The sequence below is a fragment of the Pleurodeles waltl genome, chromosome 1_2, assembly GCF_031143425.1.
Source record: "Pleurodeles waltl isolate 20211129_DDA chromosome 1_2, aPleWal1.hap1.20221129, whole genome shotgun sequence".
Classification (NCBI taxonomy): domain Eukaryota; kingdom Metazoa; phylum Chordata; class Amphibia; order Caudata; family Salamandridae; genus Pleurodeles; species Pleurodeles waltl.
This window is the reverse complement of record NC_090437.1, coordinates 338,493,151-338,508,912: the sequence shown is the minus strand read 5'-3', so window position 1 is coordinate 338,508,912 and position 15,762 is coordinate 338,493,151. Positions and strand designations below refer to the sequence as shown.

General features: G+C 44.2%; 1 protein-coding gene across 1 annotated transcript in view; it reads left to right on the top strand.

Annotated features, from left to right (window-relative positions):
* ADAMTSL1 (ADAMTS like 1) overlaps positions 1 to 15,762 on the top strand; it is a 731,427-nt gene that overhangs the window by 583,610 nt on the left and 132,055 nt on the right. Inside the window, exon 21 of the mRNA XM_069239462.1 lies at positions 4,754 to 4,882. Within this exon, the coding sequence (XP_069095563.1) occupies positions 4,754 to 4,882 (129 nt within the window). The remainder of the gene's footprint in view (positions 1 to 4,753; positions 4,883 to 15,762) is intronic.

The window sequence follows — 15,762 nt, the reverse complement described above, 5'->3', positions numbered from 1 at the left end:
ACTCAAAACTGCCCTGACCCCCCAGCCCTGAGCCCTAAAACCGTGCCCTTGCCAAAAAAACTACCTGAACTCAAAACTGCCCTGACCCCCCCGCCCTGAGCTATAAAACCGTGCCCCCTGCCAAAAAAACTACCCGACCTCCCCCTCTACCCTGAGCCCTAAAAACGTCCCTCAGTCCTAGAAACTACCTCCCCCCCCCCCCCCCCCCGACACCAACCCTGCCTCAGACCCATTTACCTCTCCCTATCCTTCCTGTTCCTGAGCAGCCCATCGGCACAGCTAGACCGCCCTCTGCCTTAACCACACATATTTGAGTGGTTCAGGCAGAGTCGTGGTTTAGGCAAGTGTTGTTCCACTTGCAGGGAAACTGCACACGTGGTTTAGCCTGCGTTGTAAAGGTTGTTTCCCTCTTTTTCCTGCTGTTGAGTGAGTTTCCCTCCAGTTTTGGACGGGATCCTTCTCTACCAGCTTATACCTCACCATGCGGGCCCCAGTGGCAATCTGCGATTGGAATTTGCTTTTCCCTGGTTCACTCAGTCCCATCCTATTGTAACATTTTCGAAAAAGGGCATGGTTTCTTCACTGATTTATTTCACTTTAGCTGGGGACAGTAGCATGTACCAAATGACCAGCGGCTGTGTTTTCAGTTAACCCATAAGAAGGAGTTTTATTGCAGATGAACTGATATTGTGGTCTGAGAACAGAGGGTCCATGTTCTTCTTGGCCACTAAGGCCCGTATTTATACTTTTTTTGCGCTGCATTTGCGTAATTTTTTTGACGCAAAGCGGCGCAAACTTACAAAATACAATTGTATTTTGTAAGTTTGCGCCTCTCTTGCGTCAAAAAGCGGCGCAAATGCGGCGCTAAAAAAGTATAAATTTGGGCCTAAGTGCATAGCTCTGCGTGCATTCTACAATATTAAGTCCCTGTCCCAGTAATTCACCATCCTCGCTACTACTGGCTGTGGTACATGCCTGGGAACCAGTGCCCTGCTGGCATTCTGTGCGCACGTTCTGTTCTGAAACAGTTGGATAGGCTGTGTGATGTCACTTGGTGGGATGGACAATACTTGAGGCACAGTTCCATGCTAGGTTATTCAACCTTTTCAGGAATATGCAATTATTGTTTCTTTGAGAGAGATGTACCAGATGCACAATCTTAGCAGTTCGTTCCAGACAACCGGTGAGTGGTTATAAGGGAGTGGACTTGAAGAACGATGCTCCAGTACCACCACAATCAGCCGACAGGTCCACTAGTAGGGCGACATTGATTTCTCTCTATTATTTGCTCGCTTTGGCTTACTCTGCTCCTCTCATTGACAGAATGGTGAGAGACTACTTGAGGGCCAGTAGCTGCAACACGACGAGTCAGCCATCTTCTTACCCACTCCCCAAATTTAATTTTCAGAAAACACCCGAAGACAGATAATTGCAACTTTAATTTTCTGCAGACTGCTCTTATATAAGAAATGTTGTGTTGTGCATGTGGCTAGGTATTTGTTCTAAATACATGTAAAAAATGAAAAGAAAAAATGCATGGTTACGCAGTCAAGAACTACCGACCCTTTTTCTGCAAAGGTAATTTCAGATATCCACATGATTCATAATGGGCGTGATTGACAAATATTTTTCTGTGAATACATTTGCTTTTCTAATGATTAGGCTCGACTTACTCAAGAATTTCCAGGACTAAGTCAAACATTTTGAAAACAAGCTACGTGAATTTGGCCCAATATCGATTTTGTTTTTTCGATAACCACTCCAGAATCACTCTCAAGAAATACTTCAGTGACTGGATACTGATCTAGTTTTGTACTGGCCCCAGATATCACTTCAGCAATGTTCTTTGATTGCTTGGCACCTATGGCGGAACTGCAGCAGGCAGGCAGGCAGGCAAGCAAGCATTGCTGATTACTTTAACTTGCATTGAGTTTTGCATCTCTTCCTGTTCTCTCCTTCCACTGGTCTTTGCACCGGAGATAGTGCAGCACTTATGACCTTCTCAAGACAAGGGTCAGCCCTGTGGGGGTTCCACACCCTTCAGTAACCATCTCTCTCTAAATGCCAGTTCCAGAACAGTTGCTGGGCCTACCGAGCTCCTCTATAGGTCTCGCCTGAGACAGTGCACGTGCTGGCACTTGCAAGTCTATTGTTTTTGTTTTTTTAATCTAGGAAGGACTTAGAGCACACCCATGTCTTATCATTGGTTGGTTTCCTCGTCACTCTCGTTTCTTTTGTTTTCATTTGTCAGCGCCATCTGGTTTCATTCTGCCAGTCACTACATGCAGTTTTGGGAAGATTTAGATTTTGTATCTTTAGATTTGACACACACGAAAGTGCTAGGTTTTCATGGTTGGCCTAATTATGTTTGGGAGGGCTTGTTTGGTGTTTTTGTGCCTGTTTAGGGCTATATTTGTAGATAATTTGGCAATAGATGTTTCTGCAGCTCTGGAGCTTGACAGTGCTAGAGTCACAGACTAGGGATCTACTGATGCCAGCCCCATCTACTTGACATGCTTTATGGTCACTTTGCGGCTGCTTTGAAGTACGTGCACCTGGCACCCTGTGAACCCTTCATGCCCAGCAGCAGCGAAAGGATATCCAGGAGACAATAAGCTATGAGTCAGATTCATCCTTGCACATTCTATGCCCAGTAACCTCACATGGCAAATTGGCTTGGCTTCTGTGCACATTGTTGAGGTAGCAGGGTCACGGAGCTGATGAGAAACAATTATAGTCAATAAGCCAGGATTTTGCTAGGGCCCTTAATCTGATCTTCATTTCACAAAGAAAAAGAAGCAGGACTACAATTAAGGCTACGTTGCAATCCTGATATTTTATTAGAGTCCTACATCTAGATGGGATTAAAACAGAAACTATCAATCATTCTTCTGTCAAAAAGGATACCATTCATAATTGAGTAAAAATAGGATCTTACTACAGTATTTGTAAAGTTATCTGTATTATTCGAGCATCAAGGCATCAAAGCACAATGAGGCCACAATAAAGCAGCAATGTAAGGTATGCATTTGTGTATTTCCAGTCATGTGTTGGTATTTTTAATAGTTTCCCACAAATTAAAGGGCAATGTATAAATTCATCCTGAGCTCTGCTCTGGCTCAGCAGACGCAGGTACTATAATGAAGGCTATTTTGCTATCTGGGACCTTGTTTATAGTCCTGGGTTTGCTTATGTGTGAAAACAACAGAAACAAACGCAGGACTGCAGGCTCCCTTGCTATCCACAGTGGTTTCTATGGTCCTATGTTTGCTTTTATGAGAAAAAAATAGCAGACTGAGCTCCAGGTGATTCCTTCCATCTAGACAGCCAATAGAATGAGGTGAGAGTGAAGTACTCTTGACTGAGGGAAGATGTCAAGCCAATGGATAAATTAGGCTGCTGCAGAAAAGCCAGTGATTGAATGGGGCAATCTGAAAGCCTTTCCTATGTATCTTGTTAACAATACGTCCGGAAGTCCCGAAAACAGGTGCTCTTTCAAAACCATATCTACAAATGTGCTCTAGATCACACAAAGTAGTTTTCTCTGTGAACTTACTAAAAGTCACAGTAAAGTGTTTTGAAACCATTCCTCTTTGACCATGTTTCTGTGCAGGTAGGGGAGGTTTTTTTCAGAGGCCGTCCGTCATCTTCGGAAGTTATACAAGGACAAAGTGTTTCTTCAATAGAGGGGTCTTATGTTCATTCAGGAAGTGGAAGAAGGAGTATTCTTGTGTATATGAATAAGGGTGGAGTTCCCCATTCCTTGGGCATAGCAGGAAAAGAAAGAAAAACGTGCATTGACCTACCTGCATCATCACACAAGCATGTGTAACATCAATATGCAACAGCAGCCCACGCGTGATGATATATGTGTCTTTATGTTTATTTTTGATTTACTGTTACCACGTGTCAGACACCAATCCTGGAGTGATAAATAAAACAAATTAAACATGTGAAAGATAATTTTGTAATAGGAAAGGCCTCGTTGGAAATGTAAAAAAGCAGCACTATGATGTGCCTTGCTCGCGACCAGGATTGACCATGTCACAGCGTTTTTTTTTTGTTTTGTTTTTTTTGTTTTACTTTCAGCCATACTACACAGCAGCCATGCTGCTGTACAATATGTCTAAAAAAATTGACAAAGCCAGTAGATCTCGCATAGGCGAGACCTATTGATCTCGCATGGGAGAGACCTCTGACTTTGCCAATGCTTGCTTAGAACGGATGCAACACGAGTAAGGTACATGGGGCCATATGTACAAACACATTTTCCCATAGACACAGAATGGGCAAAACTGCTTGCTACATCTGGCCCATAGTGCTGTGCAGAAATTCGCAATAAAATAAATAAACCTGTTGACCTAAAACGTGCTTGTGCTCTCAACATAGCCCACTGCTACGACATGAGTAATGAAGTGCCTCATACCAAGATAAATAGTGCGTGAAATGGCCCGTGATTTGAAAGAGTAAAACTCTGTATATATTGCTGTCTGTCTTTGCCCATCTAGACTAACTCTGTAAATCGGTAATATGTGGTGATCTATGGACCAGGGTCAGTAGAGTTGGATAGTAATTAGCCTTAATCCAAGAATGTTCTTTTCGTCTCCTAGTCTGTTTCTTAACTGCATAAAGGTGTGTGACACATTATGCCACGTTCTAATCTGTTGGCAACAATTCATCAACATGCCCCTACCATCCTAGCGGGTTGCCTCTCACAGTACCTAACACGTTTCTTTTTTATTCTTCTGTGTAGGGAAGCCGCTCGTAAAAACCTCGAGAACGGACTTAATCAACACCGACTCGCCGGCCATCACCTCTGACGTCGGAGGCACCGTGAGAACTATCCGGGGAGCTAACATAACAATACACTGTCAAGTGGCTGGTACTGAAACTTTCTGTTTCACCCCCGTTTGTTGAAATCGTACTGTGTGAAAGAATGCGTGTACGTCCATTGGGACTGGTAGCCCACACCTACAACGGCACATGTAAAAGAGTAGATGCAGCATGTATTTAAAATAAAGTGAGTGCAGAAGCCCACCATTTTAAGTGCCCGCTTCTCGTGATGCCATATGCCAGGCAAATAACAAGTTTGCCTAGCCTCGATTCCACTCCATGTCTCGTTCGTTCACCCCACACACTTCCTGCCTCTTTATCATCTGTAATTTCTCCCTTGGTCGTTGCATTTCTGTCTATCTTTCCCTCCTTCTTGATTTCTTTTCACTCATTTGCATCTGGGTCAAAGTCTGGCGATTCAAAAATAAACCCTGCTCTCCGAATGAAAAACGAGTGTCGTTGGCGATGGCCTCTACCATCATCCACTGACACTAATTAAACACCGACTGGTGTAAAAGGAGAAGCGTGCATGCAAGTATTTTTGTCCCGTTTTCCCTGCTGCAAGTACTCATTCTTGGTATACTATAAACTCATTGTCTTCCAAATATATACCGCTCTCTTTGTATGGAGCGTGTTATTTTATATCGTCTTTATAGTGCTAACGGATTGACCCTTTAGGCACACACAGATTGTTTTTATTCAAATGCCTAGTGCCCAAAAGCTAGAAAACACGCGCGCCCCTGAAAGCAGCGTGTGCGAACATTTTAAACGGAGTCTGCCAAATAGCATTACATTATTTTGAGGTAATTACCAAAAACGTTGTCAAGAATTTGACTTACCATACGAAAACAAAAGTATTCTGGTGAATAGCTGCATTTTTTGTCGAAGTTTCACCAAATACCTATGTGTTGCCGAGCGTCCCTGGTAACACGGAGTAACCTATCATGTTCTACATAAAATGCCTTTCATGAGCCCCAGAGTAAATTCCTACAGTGTTCTCGCTTATGCCATAGAATATCAATTATATCCACCACGTTGCGCCAGGTCATGCAGTCACATTGCTAGAAAAACTGCTTTTTCTTTTCCCTTTTCTCTGTCTCTGCCTGTCTGTATTCACCTCATCAGTTTTTTCCCCCTTTCTCTGTCTTGTCCCAGCTTTCTGTCTTCTTCTCCCTTTCGCTGTCTCTCCCCCTTACTTTCTTCTCACTTTGTATAGGTACTGTCCCTTTGTGCCTGCCCTCTTCTCGCTTCTCTCTACTTTTTCTCTTGCTTCATCACAGCTCTCCTCTGTCTTAATCATTTACTTTCTACCACTATGTCATTTTTCTCATGTACTCTGTACACTCATCTTTTCTCCCTCCAGCGTGTTTCTTCTCTCCCTGTCGTGTTTCTCCTCTGTCTTCTCACTCCACCCGCAATCTTCATCTGTCTTATGCCTGTGTAGCGTGTCTTCCTCTCATTACTTTTTATCCCCGTTTCTCTGTTGTCTCACCTGCGTTTATCCCTCCCTTGTCATTTTTTAGGGTCGAGCCTGCGTTGCATGCGCTCGCGCATGCGTATCACAGCGAGACGCTTTCGTTATTAGAAAAGGGCTCGGAGCCCTGTCTACGTCACATCAGTGTGTTTGATTGGTTCGTGGGCTTGCCTAGTAAAATCTGCTTGCTTTCATTAGTGAAAGGCATGCACACGTCATGCCTTTTCCGGTGGTTAGCCCTCCTCGAGCGCAGCGACCAAGTACAGAAAACATGCGAGGCTCGCTGTTTTCTGTCGGATCGTGGACTACTTTTTCTCTATTTTCCTAGCGCGATTTCGCTTGGCAGAAGTCGAGCGCTTTACACAGTTAATTTCACTTTTTCGGGTTACGTACATAAAAGCACTTTTGCCGATAGATGAAAAGTCGGGTTAGGAGTTTACAATGTAATCAGCTCTAACATGAGCAAACGCGAGACCCGTTGCATTGCAAATGCTTGTCTTTTCTTGTCTCTGTACCCTGGGCCCAGATTTACTAAAAAGTCATGCAACTCAACAAGGAAACATGCCGTGCTGCGTTGCGTGAAAGAAAGCAAGCAGAAAAGCATCATATTTACATAGATATGATGTATTTCTGCTCCCTACCTGCGCTCGTACATTGTATACTGCTGAGTGCCCATGCAGACACCCTTGCACCATGCAGGAGCGCCTGCGTTACGAGCAGGGTTGTTTTTGTGAAGGAAGGGATGCCGTCGTCCACAAGAACAATCTTTAAAGGCATATCACTCTTTCTATGTGAGCTACAGAATGCAGCACGAATACAAAGAGGAAGTAATGAGGAGAAGTAAAGATATTGCTCCTTCTTACGCCTAAGTCGGGGAGGCACATCATTTTGCTCAAATCCAGGTTTACAGACTTTGGATAGGCCTTATGTAAAAAACCATGGGGGAATGCATGGAAATGTCCAGACGCCACCCAAGGAACTCCTCTCTGCCACTGCTTTGCCATACTTTGGAATTACCAAACCATGCAATTCAATCCAAGGTGGCTTTGAGTGGCTTAGTAAATCCCATTATGGTCTTGTTTTGCCTTGTGATAGCTTGTATCATGCAAGGGGAATGCAAGCTCTTAGTAAATCTGGCCCCTGGTTTTCATCTCTCACGTGATTCTGTTTCTCTCCCTCCCTCATTTCCCTGACGTTTCATTTGGCCTCTTTGTCATGTCATGTTACTCTCTCCTCTGTTTTTATCATTCACCCACTGGCCTTTGCCCTGTCTCTAGCTCCTCTCTCAGTGACTTCCCTTTAACAAGGTTCTCTGTTCATGTGTGTCTCTCACCCCTGTGGCCCTCACTCTCTTCCTTGTCTCCCTACCTATCTCCCCTTTTCTCTCTCTGTTTTTTGTTCATAGATCCTATTTTCTGTCTCCCCTGCCCTCTCTTCACTGCTTTCACATTCTCTTCCTCCTCATTGTATTCCCTCTTCATGTTTTCTATATCTTCATAGAATTAGCTCTCCCAGACTCTCTCTAGTTTCCTTACATCTTGTGCTGTATTCTCCCGTCTCTTGCATGCAGTCCTGGTCATTGCAAGGCATGCATCAGTACTGTTTACTATAGGTCCCAAGCTCCACCCCAGACTCCTCAGCAATGACCAGTCAGTAGTCACTAAAACATTGAGTGCAGCTGAGATCCATAGACCAACCCTTCTGACAGGCCATAGGATTTGACTAGCAGTACAGCATAATCCAGTGAACTCTTAAGTGGAAGCAAGTGTCATGAGAGATACAGGGGAACAAGCCATAGAGGCTCTTTTTGAATGAAAGGGATAAAGGTCCCTTCTCAAACCATGAGACAAAAAAAATAAGATGTTCTCCTTCAAGTGCTAAACTATATGTCTTTATATCAGTGCATAGAAGCAGAAACTTGGGCCCTGATTTGCAAAGGCTTTATGTTGGTGAGAAGTCATGCAAAGTCTTGCAAGGGTATTTACTTTCCAGTGCAAAATTTATTTTCTTGGCAGAAACAGTGCTTTGTACTGCATTGTGCTTCTTTGCAGAAAGGGGCTGTTACTTGGGTAGTACTTGGATAGATGTTGCAAGCACCTACTATTGACTCAAAGAATACATACTGTGTGTGTAATGTTTAAGAGTTTGTACTGGAAAGGTACGCTTCCAGTACAAATCCTATGCCAGACAGCATGCATACACCTCTGCGCCATGGTGGGAAGGTTATACTTAGCACCAGGCAGTCTGTTTGTGTGACAAGGCATGGGTAGTGAGCACCAGCAGACCAATTTTAGTAAATATGGCTCTATGCTACATTCACCCTATTTGCACAGCAGCTTTGGTTGTTGCAGTGCACTAAAAATGATAAATCTGCCCCCTGCTATTTCTGATTTAGGGGGTTATTACAACTTTGGAGGAGGTGTTAATCCGTCCCAAAAGTGACGGTAAAGTGACGGATATATCACCAGCCGTATTACGAGTTCCATAGGATATAATGGACTCGTAATACGTCTGGTGGTATATCCGTCACTTTACCGTCACTTTTGGGACGGATTAACACCTCCTCCAAAGTTGTAATAACCCCCTTAGTCTGTTCATCACAGCACCTCCTTGAGAAACTGCATTTTTTTACGTGTAGACAGAAAGAGTGCAACCAATTCATAATCAAAAGTGGGGTGAATGGTCAGCCATTGTGCTTCTCTCAAACAGATCCATCTCACCTGCCCACATACTGTTAGTAAAGGTGACAGTACAAATTGGAAATACTATTTCAATTAACTTATTTTGTCACTGAAAATATTGCGGGTTATTCATAGAGCAGAATAAAATGCGGTGCTGCCAATTCAATGCAGATAGTCATGATCTTTTTTGTGTTATTTTCTAAAATGCTTCTAAAAATGGAATGTGAGTTAACTCAGAAATGAAAAACACCTTGTCAGAGTCAGGGTGCATTTTAATTATGTATTTCGTGTTTTTGGTTTATGGGCCCTGGAGTTTGAAAAGACGGGGTGCTGCGAAAACGGGGGTGGTGGTCTGCACAGGCTAATCTTCCTTATTATGATTCCTTTTATTCCAGCATGAAAAATTCCCCAGTGGGCATTGTTTTAAAATTAAATTATGAGGATGTTTAAATGACCTTTAATTTTTCAATAATAATTAAAATGTCATCTAAAATATTGGATATTGGCCTGCTATATATATTTGACGTCTGGCATAGAGACATCTTTAGTGTCTTTTTGCTAGCCTCATGTAATAAAAAAATCATAAATAATAAATATGTACATTTTTACTATACATAGAGTTCATTCGGTCATCCGCTGTTATTCATTGATCTGAACAATTGTCACTCACATTTTGATTCCACCCACCTCAGCGTGTAGCATGGGGCAAAGTAACTTCTTTCACTGGCGCTCTTGGACTGTGAGTAACTGCATTTTACCTGATCAGTTCTGCAGATCTGCCTAAAATGAAATGCACTTCATCACTAGGGGCTCTTGGGTGCAATACTTTGTCAATTTTATTTTCAGTTGCTTATCAATGTTTATCAGCAGTGACGGCTGGCAGCAAAATAAATTGGAGGGGCACAAAAAACTACAACATACACACATAACATACACACATAACACACATATCATACACACATAACATAACATACCCACATAACATGCACACCAATGTAAATATTTTTTTTAAAAATCACTTACCTAACTCGATGTCCTTTAGCAGCACTTCCTCGGAGCGCGAAGCCCACAGCCAACTCCCTCATCCAATCAGGACACTGTTTTCATGCTGCTCCAAAAGGTACTGTATGCCTGTGCCTTCTCTCCAACCCAGCTGTCCAAGGCGGGCGGGTTGGAGGGGTCTGAAATGCGCATGTTGGTTTGGCCGTAGCAAGGTAGCTGGCCAAACCATCATGCAGACTTCTATCAAAGGAGCCACTCCTCATTGCTGCCAATCATTGGCAGTAGTGACTCACTGGCCCCGCCCTGCCCTCGCACTTTCTTTGCTGACAGAAAACGTAAAAAATAAAATGGTAGTAAAATCATTTAATTACCATTTTATGTTTTTACGCTCTCGGCACAGCAGTGCAGGGGGGTGACGCTCCTCCACTCCCACAGAGGAACGGGCACTGTTTATTACTCATCCTTCTGTTTTTGAACAGTGGGACGTATTTTGACCCTGTTTCGCTGGTCCACCAGCCAGGAGGGTGGAGCTCATGACCTCCACCACCCTGGCAAATAATTGTCTACCCTGTTTTGAGATGCTGGCCTTTGTATTGGGGACCTTTGAGCTGTATAGGGAGCTGTCAGTCTGGCAGCTCCCTTAACAGCACCTAAGGTTTGCAGAGCAAGTGCCATATTTAAGGATCTCACTCTGTAAACATTTTTGTTCAGAGAATATAAACTCCGAAAGTGGGCGTTAGTTTTCTCTAAACAAAAAAATCATGCCCTAATGTGCTGGGAGCTTTCACTCTGTGCGTGGGGGCCTATCTGTATTTTTCCTGCCAACAACTGCCGTGCATCGCATGGCAGACACACGTAAGGCAAATAAGTGGCAGTTGGCCTGCCCTCAACAGGCGGGGAAAACCATCAATGTGTCTCGGCAGACCCTTCATGGAAGGCCGCAAGGTGAAAAAGCTCCACCCGTGTATACCTGGTGCTTCCCCTAACTAAATAGAGTGGGTAGCTGCAAGATTGTTGGGGTGGGTGCACCTACACCGTAAAACTCTAAATGAGGGCCTATGTTTTTAGGTTACAGTACTTAAAAGCCAATTGTACCTTTTCTTTGTGACATTAAGAAACACATTTTCATGTGATGTGCATGAATGGAAGCAAGGTTTTGGATTTTTTATTCCAAGTACACCTGCCTTCTAGGAAGCACCCGTACTCTTCTATAAAATGTATATGCAAAGTTTTTTTTTTTTAAAGCCAAATGTATTTTTTCATGCACATGGCCATCACATTTAGGTGGAACATGATTTGTTTCCCTCCCTTCTTATTTTTGTGGTACATGCTTGCAATAAAAACAAAAAATAACCATTGCACTAACTTACTTAGGCCAACCCTGATAGCTTTACCGTTGCTTATTCGTGATGCTATAGGCACACAATTATTTATAAAATCTTTTTTTGATGGGCAAACTAACACATGAGACCGTTAGTGAATATTGGAAGTCCTGGGATGCTTGAATGCACATAGATCTGTTTGTATTTTAGGAACATAATTCTGTCTAATGTTCTATCTATCTGCCTGTCTGCCTGCCTGCCTGCCCGCCTTTCTGACCGTCTGTCTGCCTGCCTGCATGCCTGCATATCTGAACAGCTGTATATCCATCTCTCTATCCACTATCAATCGTTATCCAGTGCAGTACATTGTCAGATTAACATAAACGTTTCAGCACATCTCTTTTTGGCAGCCATGTTGTGTTGTCTGCGTCTTCTCAAGTGGAGGTAGATTTACATTGACCATTTATGGTCAAATCGATTGTAACAGCAGTAGCAGAAAACGTACTCCCAAGTTTCTGAATAAAAACAGTTTGACTGGATTTTGCCAGCTGGAGGCAATCGGGCATGGGAACGGAGTTTAGAAGAAGGTTTTGGCTAGTCAAAATGGCTGATAAAAATGTCTAGTTTGAATTATAGTACACAAGCATACAGCTAAGCATCGGTGTCCCCTCTACTCAAAGGCCACCTTGTCCGACCATCAGTGCAGCAGACCGAATGGTGACAGATACCGTGGGACAGAACCAAGGTTAGGCAGGGGGCAGGCCTTCACATTGCAACAAAACATTTGAGGAAGACTGTGGGAATCTCCCCCAAAGTGTGTTAAACCACTGATAATGCCTCATTAATGTCCTGTCGCTGATGGCTCTTGGGACGACGGGAACTTGTTTATATAAGAACTTCACTTTTTTCCCAAGCACAGCCGAGGTGCAAATGCCGCGTATTTCATCAACGGGACGGGCCATTTCAGGCACATCTTGCCTCAGTACTCATAATATTTACCCCCAAAGTTTCCCATCCCAGGGCCTTGCTTTCGGACCCCGCCGCTCGGCAGTTCTGGCCGCCTGCAGAGATTTTAGGGCAGATATTTAGCAAGGTGGCACCGTCTGGTAAATATACACAAGACGGATTAGCTGCAACGTTTAATCTGGACAGCTGATTTCCCTCCAGCTGCCAGAAAGCAGGAGTATGTAGGCTGGATGTTGACAGACGAGGATAAGCCTCAGCATACTTTTTCACTTAAGTACGCGATGGGAAGTGAAGCCCTATTACCGGGCCCACGGGAATTCTTTTATACAGATGTCTTTATGTCAGGGTGATGGAAGGAGTCAGGGCCACTGGAGGGAATACACGTGTAGTACGAGGGATCCTAAAGCCGTCCGGGGGAGCAGGGCCCTGTGCCAGAGAGCCAACTCACCCGAGGACGTAAGTGAAAAGCAGACGCTGTCCCAGAGATTCTCACCACGCTTGGTCACCACCCGGAGATTTCTGTCACCCTCGGCCACTGCTCTTGAGACGCCCTCAGTCATGCTCACTTATATTCCCACCACCCATGTCCATTCAGTTACGTAACAAAAAATGTTGGTCCCCCCTGCAGAAAGTGAGGAGGGGCCCTTAAGTCTCCCATATCTCACAGATATTCATTGGCCTTGGGCTGATAGCAGGCCTTCGGAACCTTTGGGGGCCCTGAAGAGTTGGGACACCCTCCTTTTGCTGCAGGGGTCTGCATTAAGCCCCTGTGTCTACTTCCACTGAAAATGTCACCACCCGTGGCCACCACTCCTTAGATTTTCGCCACTCGTGGTTGCTATTGCAAAAATGACTGGCACTACACCATAAACGTCACTGTCCTCTGCCAGCCCACAGTGGCATAGTCAGCGTGTCATGGGCCCTTGTGCAAGGAAGAAAGTGGGCCTCCTGTGGTGCTGTTTGAATTGTTAAATGCAACAATAATCAGGGTTCAGTGGGACTCGGTGCCACTGCACCTGCTGCACCAGTGGAAGCTACACCCCTGCTAGCACTGTTCCTTTTTTGTGTGAGAAGAACGTACACAGCTACTATGTGTCCTTTGCTTGTTCGGCGTATGAGGGAAGCTTTCACTGGTGCTGCCTATGGTATCTGAACTCCGTGGGGGAGAGAAGCTGGCACGGCTGCTGTCCCGGATGTACATGTTTTTGTGTATGAATGAAGCCTCCACAACTGCTGCACGTTCTCTACCGGTTTTGTGTACGAAGGACGTTTGCTCTGCTGCTATCTGGTGTGTAACTCTTATTTGTGTGACAGGGAAGCTTGCACAACTGCAGCCCATGTTGTAGCTGTCTTGTATTTGTTGGAAGCTTTCACAGTTTCTGCCTTTACTGCACCAAGTGTGTAAGTGTGTATGTGATGGAAGCTACCATGCTGCTGCTTGTGCAACACCTGCTTTGTGAATGAATGATTGGCACCTCTGTGCATGAAGGAAGCTTGTACTTTTGTTGTAAAAATGTGCCTGATATTTTCTGCATGCACAGTTTTTCATTCCTCTTTCAATCAGCTTCAGACGTGATATGAGCTCTGAGAGCGTGGTGGCATCGGTCATGGATGCTCTGAGGATGTAGGCTGGTGGTAACAGTCTCAGGCCAACACTATAGGACAGCCACTACTTTGAAACTATGACGATGGAGCCCCTTGAATGGCTTTCAGGTGGAAAAGATTTCCATCTGTCACTTTTACTCCATTTTATCTGAGTTAAAGCAGTGCAAAGAGCTCAGCATCATCAACAGGAAACATCTCGCTTTTGTGTTGGATTCATCGGGTGCGCAGATGGTACCCAGATCGTGCTTGGATTAGGGAGGCCTCAAGGTCGAGGCACTTTTTCTTGTACTTATCTTTTCGTGCTCAGCTTGTGGATGTCCACAAAAGCCATTAAACTCTTCACAGAAAAGCATGCTGCTGACCTTTGTGGACTTGCCACTCTAGGACACACAGCTTTGTGTGGCAATCATTTGTCCTTAATATCCAAATAGTAGCTGTGGTCGTGTCCTGCTTGTTGTAGAGTTAACCTTATGCATCTTGGCGAGTAGGTGTTTTGCACCCGCTTGTCTTACCTCAAGGAGCTCCATCGAAGTCCCCACTTCTTTGTGCTTCACATGAAGTACCAGCCGTCAGTACTTTCAATTCACATGTTTGAACTATGGTAACACTAGTCGTGTGGGTCTTCCAGCGTGATGTGTTCGTTTCCACATGCATGTCTGAAGTTTTCGTGGCAAATTGTATTCAGAAAGGTAAGCACAGCTGCCCTCGGTTGGGATGGGGAGAAAAAACACGGGAGATGCGGCACCTGCTGGCATTTACTTGTATTCACTGTGTTAGCACATTCATCATTAATAACAAGGACACGGTTTAAAATCTATAAATAAATGTTGAAGCCCTAGTGCAGAGCCATGAAAAAGAGTGGGTCCTAAGGAATAATGACCCTCTGCTCCCCTTCTAATGGGCCTACTTGACCTCAGTAATTCACATTTGCCCTCTTTAGACTATTCTTGCTTGTTATCAATTTGGAAAAAGTATGTTAGAGGGCCTTCTTTCATTTCCTACAAATGTCAACATCACATTCCCGCCCTTACTTTCCATGATACAGCAAATTTAATTCTCCTTGTCAAGCTTTATGCATGCTTTATGCATGCTTGGATTGTGCGTAGGTGATTTATTGTCTACGCTTCTGAGAAGTGGAACTTTCTACTTAACTAAATTAGTGAACAAATTAACTTTAACTAAAGATATCCAAACTGTAAAAAACTTTCACTTTCACTGAGAAAAGCAAGCTTAAGGGGGAAAGTATCAATTTGTTTTGGGTAACCTGCACTTATAACATATTTTAACATGGTAAATCCTGAACAATTACCACATGTTGCACGTGTATGTGAAAAGGGTCACCTTATTCGGGGTGATGCTTAGATCACAATTGCAACCTTCGGCTTAGCCACTCTTACTAATAGTGGCATTGACCGTCCCCCTCCCTCTAGAACATCCCATTCCTAACCCTCTCACCTCACCACCCCTTCCTACAATCTTTAGAACTGGTTCTAAACCACTTGAATGACTTCCGACTTTCCTTTTTTCCTACTGACTGCAAACTGCTTGTCCCTTCAACTTTCATGCCTGCCCTTCCTGCACCAGGTCTAGGACCAAGGCTCAGTTCATCTTTCCTTCTCTCTCTTCCCCACTCAAACCCACCCTTCACTTTCCTACTACTTCAGTCTCTACCACCGACCTATCTGACATCTTGTCCCTCCTTCATGACATAAATTAAACACCATACCATCTGACCCCTGGCCAGACTGCTCTGGAAATCCCTTGGTCATGTGCCTAAATGGGAAGTGGGGACATCAGTACAGGAGTAAAATGATCTCCGCTTGTGTGTCAGGCATGATGACATGAATGCTGTGGCTGTCCAGCCGTTGCATTACTCTGT